Here is a 12,679-nt window from a genome sequence, read left to right as displayed (position 1 = left end):
ACAGCCGATTGGACGTAGTTTACACTCCGCATCGAGTCCTAGCCAATGAGCGACGAGCGCGGGAAAATAATTCGCTCTTTCAAAGACTAAACGCGACAACCCTATGGAATGCTCTACGTGTGAAGTGCGCTGCAGAGCAGGCAGTTCTAAACTATCCTGTCGTCTTATCGAAGAGAGCAGATTTGCAACTTCATTTTCAAAATCTAGTTTTTTTTTTTTTAAACTCCTATAAATCTTGCGTAAATGTGCGGAACGTCTTCGCTAGCAGCAAAATTGGCATTATGTATTCCAAAAAAAAAAAAAAAAAAAAAAGAAAAAAGGAGAAAATGAAGCAACGTGAAATGCACTCAAACTCTTCATTTCTAAGTTACTGTTACTGTCGGTAACATAGCAGTATTCTATCGTGCTCAGGAAAAACATCGTATAAACCTTCAGGGGTCACAAAAGTTTTCTTTGATAAAATACAACTTTATTAGGAAAGTTCTAAATATTTTTCCTGGATTTTTCAAACAGTTTTATTCCCCTTTTCATTCGAAATACCTGCAAATTTCACAGGAATAATATGCATTACTCGTTCTTAAATTAATGTTATACTCAGGGGAATTTTGGCATCATTCGAATGTTTATACGGCCTTTTTCCTCAGCACGGCAGTATTGCACATTAGCCTCCTCCCCATACTTTCAATGTACAGGGTGTTCGTAAAGTCCCCTCCCCCCCCTCTAACTTTTGACCTAATTGAGGTAGAGATTTGAAACTTGGAGGGTGTTCCTAGATCAAAGGGAGCTACTTTTTGACCCCCCAAAATTTTGGGGGGCCCCATTTTGGGGGGGTTACGGACCCTAACTTTTAATTTTCAAATGAGAAGACCCCCTTTGTGATACCTCGTTCGAAAGAGCATAAAAAAAGAAAATTTTTCGCGCAAACCGGAAGTCATTATCTCAAACCGTTTCAAAATGGCGGCCGGTCAAAGTTCCAAATGGCCGAAAATTGGCACCTCTGCTATTTGCACATGGATTTGCTTGAAACTCGGTATCTGGGGGTATTTTGGCACGAGAAAAACGAATTTAACGTTAGATTTTCAAAAAAACCCTAATTTTTCAAAATGGCGACCCGTTTAGGCTCAAAAAGGCCGAAAATTTGACAAACTCGATTTTTTTGCCAATGGATTCACCTGAAATTCGGTATCTGGGGGTATTTTGACCCGAGAATAACGAATTCAACGTTAGTTTTTTAAACAAACCCTAATTTTTCAAAATGGCCGCCGATTAAAGTTCAAAATGGTCAACAATTGGCAACCTCGACTTTTTGCCGATAGATTCGCCTCAAACTCGGTGTTTGAGGGTATCTGGGTGGGAAACAAACGAATTCGACGTTATTTCACCGAGTTTCAGGCGAATATATCGGCAAAAAGTCGAGGTTGCCAATTGTTGACCATTTTGAACTTTAATCGGCGGCCATTTTGAAAAATTAGGGTTTGTTTAAAAATCTAACGTTGAATTCGTTATTCTCGGGTCAAAATACCCCCAGATACCGAATTTCAGGTGAATCCATTGGCAAAAAAATCGAGTTTGTCAAATTTTCGGCCTTTTTGAGCCTAAACGGGTCGCCATTTTGAAAAATTAGGGTTTTTTTTGAAAATCTAACGTTAAATTCGTTTTTCTCGTGCCAAAATACCCCCAGATACCGAGTTTCAAGCAAATCCATGTGCAAATAGCAGAGGTGCCAATTTTCGGCCATTTGGAACTTTGACCGGCCGCCATTTTGAAACGGTTTGAGATAATGACTTCCGGTTTGCGCGAAAAATTTTCTTTTTTTATGCTCTTTCGAACGAGGTATCACAAAGGGGGTCTTCTCATTTGAAAATTAAAAGTTAGGGTCCGTAACCCCCCCAAAATGGGGCCCCCCCAAAATTTTGGGGGGGTCAAAAAGTAGCTCCCTTTGATCTAGGAACACCCTCCAAGTTTCAAATCTCTACCTCGATTAGGTCAAAAGTTAGAGGGGGGGGGAGGGGACTTTACGAACACCCTGTATAATTAGACCACATTTTGCAATAAGGAGCCACTATTTCTGGCTCATTTTAGAAAAAAAAAAACACACGTATAATGGTTTCCCTATGCAGAAAAGTGCTTTTATGTAAGAGCCAGAGATAGTGGTTCCTTATATTTTTGTGGAAAGTTGTTCAGCCGCAGGATGCATCTATATATATAATGATAAATGATAAAAAGGTGAGCCAAATATGCATATTTTTCAATCTGAAAATGTTTCAAATTTTCGATATTTTTCAGTTATGCGTATTTTACAATTTGAAAAATTTTCAATATTTATCAAATTGAAAAACATACATCTTTGGCTTAGCTTTTTATCATTTATTGGTTCCTTATCACACTGGGAAAGAACACATTGGATAGAGTCCAGACTCTTAAAAACATCGACAAGAAGAAGTACTTTTGATTCAATCAGAATCTAGCTTAAATCAAGAACCAAGCCTCTTAATTTAAGCGGATTTCGTTTTGATTCAAGCAAAAATCCGATTGAATCAAGAGTATTTTTTCTCGTCAATGTTTTCAAGAGTCTGGACTCTAGATCCAATGTTTTTTTTCCAGTTTGCAAAATGTAATCTTGGTCATGAATTATTTATAGTTCCCCAGAATTCGGATTAGTGTGATTGAAACCGGTTCATGTTGACTGTTGCAGGTGCGATGATAGACACCTCGAGTAGCAGCGGGGGAGCGGGGCAAGGAGCCGGCTCGGGGGCGGGGGCGCAGGGTAGCCAGGGGGACGGGCAGGGGGCCAGCAACGGAGGCGGCATGAACGGGCACAGCCACGCTCACGAGAACTACCCCAGTTCCGGCTCTGGTTCAGGCTCCTCGGACAGCGAGTATGGCCGCCTCACCAGCTCACCTCAGTAGACCATGGACCAACCAACCGAGGACCACCAGGTCCAACCGAGGACCACCTGGTCCGACCGAGGACCACCAGGTCCACCCGAGGATCAACTCCAGACCACGTCACTACCAACCCCCACCACCCACACCTATAGCCGCAGGAACTCCAAGAGTAAATAGTTACCACATCCAATACCACTGCCACAAAGAAATTTTTTAAAATCTTCCTCGGAATTTTCTGGGACCTGAAAAGTAAGTTTCCCGCACTGGAAAAAAAAAAAACACATTGGATCTAGAGTCCAGACTCTTAAAAACATCGACAAGAAAAAATACTCTTGATTCAATCGGAGTTAAGTTTAAATCAAGAACCCAGCTTCTTAAATTGAGCGGATATCCTTTTGATTTGCGCTTAAATCTGATTGAATCAAGAGTATTTCTTCTTTTCAATGTTTTCAAGAACCTGGACTCTAGGTCCAATGTGTTTTTTTCCAGTGCGAAAACTGAACTGAACTGTTTTGAGATTGACAGACAGAGGGATAGAAAAAGGATACAAAGAGAAAACAGAAGGATCTTATTGGTGGAACCGATTGCTCTAACCGATAAGGGTCGTTCTAATTTCCCGTCGTCCTCTCTGTTTATCTTTTTATCTATCAATCTTAATAATCAGCTCTCTGGAGAGTCGCAGGTCGAAATCTCAATATCTCAACGACTCTCGTACGTGCAGCGAACCCAGGCCCCGCTGGTCAGTTTTGGGGCGGGTCTGTATTTATAACCGCTTAAATTTGGCATCAATGCCACAAAAATACTGGTACGTACCCATGAGTACGTACAAAAATCCCCGACGGAAATTAGTCCTGTAAACTATCTCCCTTGGACCTATCTTATCCTGGAAATAATAACTAGCCGTTTTTGCACTGCTCATTCATACCCCAAGAGACTCAAACGCACAGTTAGAAAAGTGGCGATATACGATAGTCATTCCTAAAACACCGTACTGCTGAATTGGACCTTCCTTGTTCAGTGCAAAAGCAGCAGTTAGAATCTACTTGTTCAAAGCGTGTCAGTCCGTTATTCGTGTTTTGATTTACTAATTTTTCATTTCCTCAACTTTTTGACCGCATTTGTTTTCCTCAAGAGAGAGTGGGATATTAAGCATATCCTGGCTCGCTAACTTTGATGTACTTACTTCCAAGGTAGCATTTTTTTCATTGTCAATTTTTGTTTTGTTTGATTTTTTTTTTTAATTTGACCTTTTTATTTGTTGGTTTTTATTAATTTGAAAAGTCAATGTTTGCCATTGTCAGTTTGTCATGTTTTGTCTTTACCAAAGTACTCTATCTATTTATTAAGTATTGAATTACCCGATAAAATAATTCAAACCTGGAAATCATCTACTTACAGAAGTTTTTAGAGAATCTAGGAGGAAAGAGAACAGATCGAGACCTCGGTAGAGCCTGAGACAGATTTACGAGATATTTTGCCCTCGATTTATTTGGAAACCATAAACCGATAACCATGAATCGATATATTCATGTCTCCCCATTGTATTGGGGATGTACTCTCCTTAGTCGATAATTTTGATTTTGTGCGAGGGGTGGATCCCTCCCCCTTGCTTAAGGAAAAAGACATAGAGTCAGAATTTTCAACGTCCTGTTTCTTCTTTAGTTCTTGGAGTTATTTATCACAGAATAATTGTTTATTTTTCATTTATTGGTGAAAGTTATTTAACTTTTTTTCCTAAAAGAGAATACGAAAAATCCAAATGCTTATTTATTTGTATATTTTGGTGTCCCGTCACTTTTTGTTGTTTTCCATACATTTTATTTGAATTAGAATCTGTTGTTTCATCATAAATCCTCTTTTATAATCCAGACTGTGTGGAACATATCGAGACATTTTCTAAAACCTGTACCCAGGAATCTACATACGATATACCTACTTATGCTGACTATAGGATTAAAATTCTAGCAGGCAGTAAGTGTATGAAAAAAAATGAAGTCAATTCGTGAGACAGTGGTGCATTTTTCCAAATTTCATGAAGGAATTCATAAAAAAAGAAATAGAAAATGACCAAAACTCATTAGGTACCGATACTCTTACCTATGCTGATCATTGTTTTATAAAATGAAAAAATCCAAAAACATGTTCGTTTGTAATTTTTCATAGAAATTAAGCTATATTTGCAATCGGGGTAAGCAAGTAAGGGATGTTCCGATTTTCTACTGACTGTGGAGAAACGTTCATTTAGGTCATTGTTTTCAGTCCATGGCATGAAACTCAGTTTCGTGGTGGAAAATCAATGAGTATCAAAGGCCTAGAATAAGTGCATTCTACTACCCAAACTAGACTGAAGGAATTCAACGTTCTCACAACCTTTGTTCACATAATGTAAAAAGCTCTAACCTTAAAAAAAGTACTTAATTTAAGTTAGATAATTTGCGAATTCAAAGAACTTTTTGACCTGTTATAATTTTAAAGAGCCGTTTACTTTTCTAAGATTTTTATTTTTTATTATAAGGTTTATCTCATAAACGTATGCTGTACTTAAAATATACTAAAATCTGTTCACATACTCTGTTTGCTTTTTTCCCTCTTAGATCCTTAGCCAAAGCGTCTTCAGTTTACCATGAAGTACTTTGGTAGCAAGGAACCAATACCTTGAAAGAAAGGAATAAAATTTCGCGTACTCACTTGCGCTATTTAAATACGAATGGACCTATTTTGCGAAGTAGAATAATGTTAGTAGAACAATGGATGAAAAATACTTGCATGAAGAGCATACCTTGAGTTCAATGGATCCAAGTCTGATAGGTTAGAATGAAAGAACACATGAAAATAACATTTTTTACATTTAATTATTCGTCGACCAAAAAAAAAAAAACCGATAAAAAATGGTGAATAACACATGAAGCAACTCTTCGGCAGCCTTTTTTCCATCATTCTGTTACCATGACCATACCAGACAAATGTTTCCTAATTTTTTTCCTATCAAAAATTCAGAGTCGAAAAAAGTATTTTCAACTAAAACATATTTTTTTAAAACTCTCCTTACATCGAGTCTTTTGGTGACTATAAAACTTCAAACTTCTTTTTCTAGGCTCTAACTTGATGCGACTTGAAGCGTTCCTGTTCAGTGGCGAGGCGTGAATGATCTATTATCGATATTTCCCCATTTGAAACTATAGTAAAGAATCGATTATTAAGATGTTCGTTGTGGACACCCTTTTAACCGATCCTTTTCTATAGGTTTAGATGGCCGCTCAATCGATTTATCGCAAAGCACGCCACGCCACCGTTTCCAGTCAACTGTCAATCCGTCGAACTAAGTTTAACTTAGTTCGAAATCATTTACGCTTGAATATCGCAATGATGATACCATATTAAGGGATGAGAGCCAGAGGGGCTTAATTGTATCCAACGTTGCCAGGTTTTACATGACAATTTATTTCTTCATTTACTAAAGAGTGTATATGTTTCACATCGAAAATTTCAGGGAATATTTATCAGACCGCAAAGAAAATGTCAACAAACAATATTCGCAATCGTCCCCAAGTTAATTAATAAATTGTTAAATGAAACTTCGCAACGCTGTAATGCAATTTATGCCCTCTGGCTTTCCTCGCTTCATGTACCCATTATCTTATTCACCGAAAATATTCTGCAAATAATTTGCAACGCGGCAACAGAGGAAGGAATTGTACTTTCGAACCCACCCTCTTCATTGCCGGTAGGGATGACTCTCTCCCGGCTGTCGGGAGCGAATAAACAACCCTTAATCAAAACGGAGATGGACTTTGTGACTCTTGTTGTCCTTGCTTCTGATACTTCATGCTGACTTGATACAGTGAAATAAATGAACTTGACATGTTCATAAATGTCTATCTACTCGCGCAAATGCAACAAGTGCGGAACAAAAATACCCATGACAAATGTTTAGTAGAGATATAAGCCCGAGTTGGATGATTATATGGACAACGTTTTGCAATTAGGAACTATAATTTCTGGCTCAGTTGAGAAACAACGTATGTACCATCAGTTTCCTTATGCACATACGTGTTTTTACAGATAAGCTAGAAATTATAGTTCCGAATTGCAAAATGTAGTCCATCTAAAACCATATCGACGGTGAAACTACCAAACCACGTATCTCAGTTTGCGGCGTCGCAGACTTCCTGTCATACTTCATTATTTAAATAGAAAACTACTCAACGTCAATTCGTGAAAACTTCTGTGATTTTTCCTCTTTGTGCGGAGAAAAATCTGTGAAAATTGTAAGGAATGAAATTGATTTGATCTCCATCAAAAAAATAAAATGTGAGTGGAGATTTTTAAACACAGCAAACGAGATACGTGGTCTGGTAGTTTCACCGTCGATATAATATGTCCATATATGTTGTCTATAGGAACCATGCATTTCAACCAATAGGAACGCTCCATCTATCTTATACTATAAGCTCCGAGACCTCCTAATTTTGCGAAACTGGTGACGCTTAGTTCCAGCGTTCTACCGGGCCGATTTTCATAATTTTTGCGGCTATTGACGGGCAATTGTCTCTAAATAAGCCAACTCTTTTCAGATTTTGAAAATATGGCCCAGGTTTTTTTATATTACGTGGTAAAGTTGCGAATTCTCCCATATAAACAATGTAAATTTATGTGTTTTGTCATAGTTCGTTTGAGCATTCTACTGGGCCGATTTCCATGATTTTTGCGTAAATCGACAGGTAATAGGCTCTAGATGAGCCCGCTCTAATCAGATTTTGGAAAAAGGACCCAGGTTTTTTTAAAATCACGTTATTAAAGTGAGTGAATTTACAGAGTGCTCCGGGACTGCCACCGCTATGCGCGGGAGGATGCGCAGTGGTCGAGGAGGTTGCGCAGTAGGTGTGTAGCCTGCGCATCAGCTCTACACTTCTACACAAGATTTCCGCCGATTACCTCAAGACGAGCGGTGGCCGAGTCGTCTACGACGACGGAAGTGTTCACATTGATCAAGGTGTGGTTTCGATCCCCGCCTCCAGAGATACTTAATTATCCGATTTAAACAGATCGTTGTTTTACTGTAATATTTCATCAAGCAGTCATTCCAAAACGCGTCCTTTAGACTTCAAAATTTTTTTTTTCTTTATTCATCAAAACCAAAAATTATTTCATTCTATTAAGTATACCTCATATCGAATTTTTTTAGGGGAAAAATAAAACTAATACTAATAGGAGGGTAAAAATAGGGCCGCGAAGCGGCCCATTGATGGCGCGGAGCGCCTTCGGGGGGTTGGGACGCGTAGCGGCCAGGGGGCGTAGCCCCCTAGTACTCCCTATGTCTTCATTGCCTATCGCTTTGTCTATCAATTTCAATAATCAGACCGCAGAAGGTGCTCCCCCTTGCAATATTATGAGTATTGATTTTTTTTTTTTTTTTTTATTATTTGCACATAATATTATACTGCACAATTTAACACTTTTAGACAAAATTTTTGTCTTTTAAAAGCTTAATTTAACTATTAAGTTTAATACTTAACTACTAATACTACAAATTATAAAGTACATACTATCTCTAATGCATTGAGAAGCTAATAAGGCACAATCAATTCAAATTAAAAATGTCTTTTTGTTTTAATTGTTGGATTTTGGCGACCGGACTCGGTCAAAGGCCAAGAACCTCCGATCACGTCCTAAGAGCGTAGAGAGGCACGATGATTAATATTATGAGAATTTTGAGAACCCCTGGATTCCAAGCTCATGGGGCTTGCGACGTTTTAATCGGCGGAGGCATCGGTCCCATTCCAAGAGCGCGAGCGCTTCAGGGTTGGGGTGCCGATGCAACCTGCTCTCATATGCGGTGTACATCTTGGTGATGTAGTCCTCCACAAAATCAATGTCGAGGTCTGCCCGGATATCGACATTCCTCTCGTACCAACGAGCTTTAGCTATGCTTCTCAGGATTTTCATTTGTATTACTTCTATCTTATCTAAATTTGTTTTGGCTGCACAACCCCACAATTGGCAGCCATAGCTCCAAACAGGCCTCAACATTGACTTGTAGAGGAGTAACTTGATATTTAAAGGTAACCGTGACTTTCGTCCGACGAGCCACTGCATATTAGAGAACTTTAAACGTAGCTGGGCTACTTTCTTTTTAATATGGGTGCCCCACCTGAGCCTGGAATCCAGGTGAAGTCCGAGATATTTGGCAGTTGTGTCATGTGGAATTATATCGTTCCCTAGGGAAAGTGGAATGTGTTTATAAGGGCGATTTGTAAAGATTACTTCTACCGATTTTGTGGCATTTAACTTTGTTTTATCTCTCAAAGTCCACTTGTTGATTTTATTCAAGTGTTGTTGAGTTGTATGACGTGCCTCTCTATAGCTCTTAGACGAAGCCAACACGAGAGTATCATCGGCGTAAACTCCCAACTTACCCCTCCTCCCGGACTGTGGGATATCCGCTGTAAAGAGAGAGTAAAGAAGGGGGGACAAGCAAGAACCCTGAGGAACTCCTGCTCTAATGGGTCTGAAACCAGAGGTTGAGTTTTCGTAACGAACTCGAAATTGTCTCCCTGTGAGAAAAGAAGACAGGAGCTCCACATGGTTACAAGGGAGCATTGAGAAAAGCTTTCCAATGAGACGCTCGTGCCAGACACGATCGAACGCTTGTGCGACATCAAGAAAAACCGCCACACAATATTCCCCCTTTTCAAGGGCGTCCTCAATGAATTTTGTGATGCGATGTAATTGATCAAACTGTCGAATGCTGAGCTCGAAAGCCAAATTGTGCATCGATAATTAAATTATTTTGTTTGACTATTTCATTGAGACGTTTTATGTACAACTTTTCAAACAGTTTTCCCAGAACTGGCAACAAAGAAATTGGCCGGTACGATGCAGATTCTGCAGGCGGTTTATCTGGTTTGAGCAGAGTGATAATTTCTGCCATTTTCCATTGTGTGGGAATGTATTTAAATCGTAGAACAGCATTGAAGATACCGACCAATTTCATTATTGCCTTATTTGGGAGATTTTTTAGAATAAGACCGGAGATTTTATCAAAGCCGGGGGCTTTTTTTGGCTTTGATCTTTCCTTTAATCTCCTTTATAATCTCAGAAGGAGATATGGATTTGATTTTGACTGGTGGGATTTTCTTGACTTTTTTTGGTTTCAATGCGGACACCTCCCCCTGTCCTTGCGGGTCCGAGTCGGAGCTATCAGCGGAAGATGAGCCTTCTGAATCTGAGTAAGGAAGTTCAATGTTCTCGTGGGGCTGAAAAACAGCCTCGAAATGGTCAGCGAGCACTTCAGCCTTTTCTAAATCGCTATTAGCCCAAGTGTTATCTTTTTTACGAATAGGAAATTTCAGTTGCTTGGGGCGTTTTAAGTATTTAGTGGCAGCCCAAAGGGAATAATTTTTATCTGCCATGGGGGAAAGCGAACTGATGAAATTTTCGAATTTTTTGTTTAAAAATTCTTCTGTTCGTTTTTTTACAATTTTATTTAACCTGTTAGAGTGAGAAATGTCTTCTGGATAGTGGGTATTATCTGAAATGCGTTTTGCTTTGCGTTTGTATCTGATAAGTTTGAGGAGGTCTTTTGGGATAGAATAAGGCCGAATTTTGTTTGTGGCCACCGGAGTATTAGATATGGCGCATTTTTGTATTTGTTCCACCAACAGCTCCGTCTCTCTGTCGATATCTGCAGGGGAGGCGATTGGAACGTTATTTTCAATTAAAGATTCAAGATCAGAACGAAACTGGTCCCAATTTGTCCTTTTAGAACATATGACTGGGGGGCGATCTGCTAAAATGGGATTTGTGAATATGGACATGATAATCTGTGCATGTCCTGCTAGTTTCTTCATTGCGATTGTGTCACAAGAAGTGCGATCGATCAGATTTAAATTTTTGTACACAAAGAAATCAATCAAATCCGCCTGATGGCCAGGAATAGTGGGGAAGTTTGTAGGTTTTCCGGGTGTGATGAAATTACCCCCGGCTTTATTTACAGCCTCCAGTAGGGATTCACCTTTTGGGTTTACAATCCTGGATCCCCAACGAGGATTTTTAGCATTCCAATCGCCTCCCACAAGATAAGTGGGACCCAGTTCATCCAGAAAACTGGTATAATCGGCTGTTGAAAGTACATTTTTTGGAGGAGTATAGATTGAGGCGACATTAAAAACGCCGAGTTCGGTGTGAACACTGATAACGGCCGTTTGAAATGCTTGGGATTCAATTACTTTAATGAGATTATGTTGAATGGATTCTTTGATTAGAACGGAAGAGCCGCCTCTGTGTTTGTTTGCTGGGTGAAGAGCATTATAAATTTTATATCCTGTAAAATACCTCTTATAATCAGTTCTGGTGAACCAGGTCTCTGACAGGAGGGCTATGTCCACATTGAAATCTCTTAGCGCAACGTTGAATTCCTCAGCCTTTGCCCGAGTCAGGCCACCGCAATTCCATGCTAAAAAGTTTAGTGAATTAATCGAATTTCGAGCAGGGAGATTAGTCATATTGTCAAAATCAATTGCGCCATCTTCCAGCTCCGTATGAGTCATGTTAGAAACAGACAAAGAGACATTATTAGTACATGAATTGATATTTACACTCATAAGAAAAAAGATGAAACATTATTTTGCCGGACGTGATTCCAAACGGCTAATTTTTTCATTTAGAAGTTTAATTTGTTCATTTAATGATTGAATGGTAGCGAGAAGCGCATTGATTAAACCAGCGTTGCCGGTAAGACCGGGTGACGCAGAATTGTTTGACGAATTGCCTGATAGTGCTTGCGAAAAAGACTTATCAAGCGCCTTTGGTTTTGAGGCAGGACGGGGTTTATCTTTTCCAAGATTAGGGAAATTTTTCCCATCATTTTGAGGGGGGGATTTCTTTGCTTTTAATTGTTTTTTTCGGGCTGCTTGAATTTCTTTAGCGAAAGGACAACCCCTATAACTAGCGGGATGCCCGATCGTGCCACAATTTACACATTTAGGATTCTGGATCCTTCCGGGAGTGGGACAGCTTGCCGTCAGGTGTTTCCCTGAGCACTTACAGCAGCGGGGGGATTTTTGGCAGTAGTTACTGGTATGTGCCCACCCACAGCAGCGTTTGCAAATAGGGACGACCGAAGGGTCGACCTTAACTGGCTCTATCCGTACTACAGTGTGTGCAATACCTTTAATTGCAAAGATCCGCTCAGTAGATTCCGAGTGGTCAAAGTCCAGTTGATGCACTGGAATTTTTACCAGTTCATACTCAGGTATTTCCTTAACAGGGGTCTGAGTTGCCGTAGCAACTTGAGTTTGCTCGGCGGGGGTGGATGCAGCTGGTGTAGGTGGCGGTTTTGCCTTAGGTTTAATGACACGTTTTCGCATACATACTGCAGACTTAATTTTAAAGTCTTTTGCAAGTAAATCTTGCACAATTTCCTCCTCAGAAATTGAAGGGGGAAGCCCTTTGCACAATACCTTGATATTCCTCGTGTTTTTATTTGAGTGGGAGTACCACTGCACACTCTGCGCTGAGAGCGCCTCGGTTATTAGACGATACGCGTCATCCGTGGAAGGGTTAACCTTCCAGACTTCGTTATTCAAAAACTTCATAGAATATTCTTCCGTAGGGGAAGCTACTTTTAAAAGAGTTTTAATCTCATCATAAGTTTTAATCCCTAAGACCTTGATGGGAGGGGGAGGTAGTATCTTAAGCTTAGATTTATTACTAGTACTTTTAATATCACTAGACTTATCCTTAGAAGTAGAAGCGTCCGAGGGTGCGGGGGCGTCCTTGTCTCTAGAGT

At 39.7% G+C, this 12,679-nt stretch overlaps 1 protein-coding gene across 7 annotated transcripts in view; it reads left to right on the top strand.

Moving 5' to 3' along the window:
- LOC109043751 (transcription factor HNF-4 homolog) overlaps positions 1–5,456 on the top strand; it is a 55,320-nt gene extending 49,864 nt beyond the window's left edge. For 6 of the 7 annotated variants that reach the window (XM_072299963.1, XM_072299960.1, XM_072299959.1 and 3 more), the window contains 2 exons: positions 2,696–2,940; positions 2,981–5,456. In XM_072299963.1, the coding sequence (XP_072156064.1) occupies positions 2,696–2,910 (215 nt within the window). In that variant the 3' untranslated portion in view covers positions 2,911–2,940; positions 2,981–5,456. Of the gene's footprint in view, positions 1–2,695; positions 2,941–2,980 lie in introns of those variants that run through there. The other variant, XM_072299964.1, reaches the window with a different exon arrangement.
- Positions 5,457–12,679: the final 7,223 nt, after the last annotated feature.

Source organism: Bemisia tabaci, chromosome 4 (assembly GCF_918797505.1).
Source record: "Bemisia tabaci chromosome 4, PGI_BMITA_v3".
Classification (NCBI taxonomy): domain Eukaryota; kingdom Metazoa; phylum Arthropoda; class Insecta; order Hemiptera; family Aleyrodidae; genus Bemisia; species Bemisia tabaci.
Note: the sequence above shows the minus strand (reverse complement) of the source record. Positions and strands in the feature narration are given on the sequence as shown.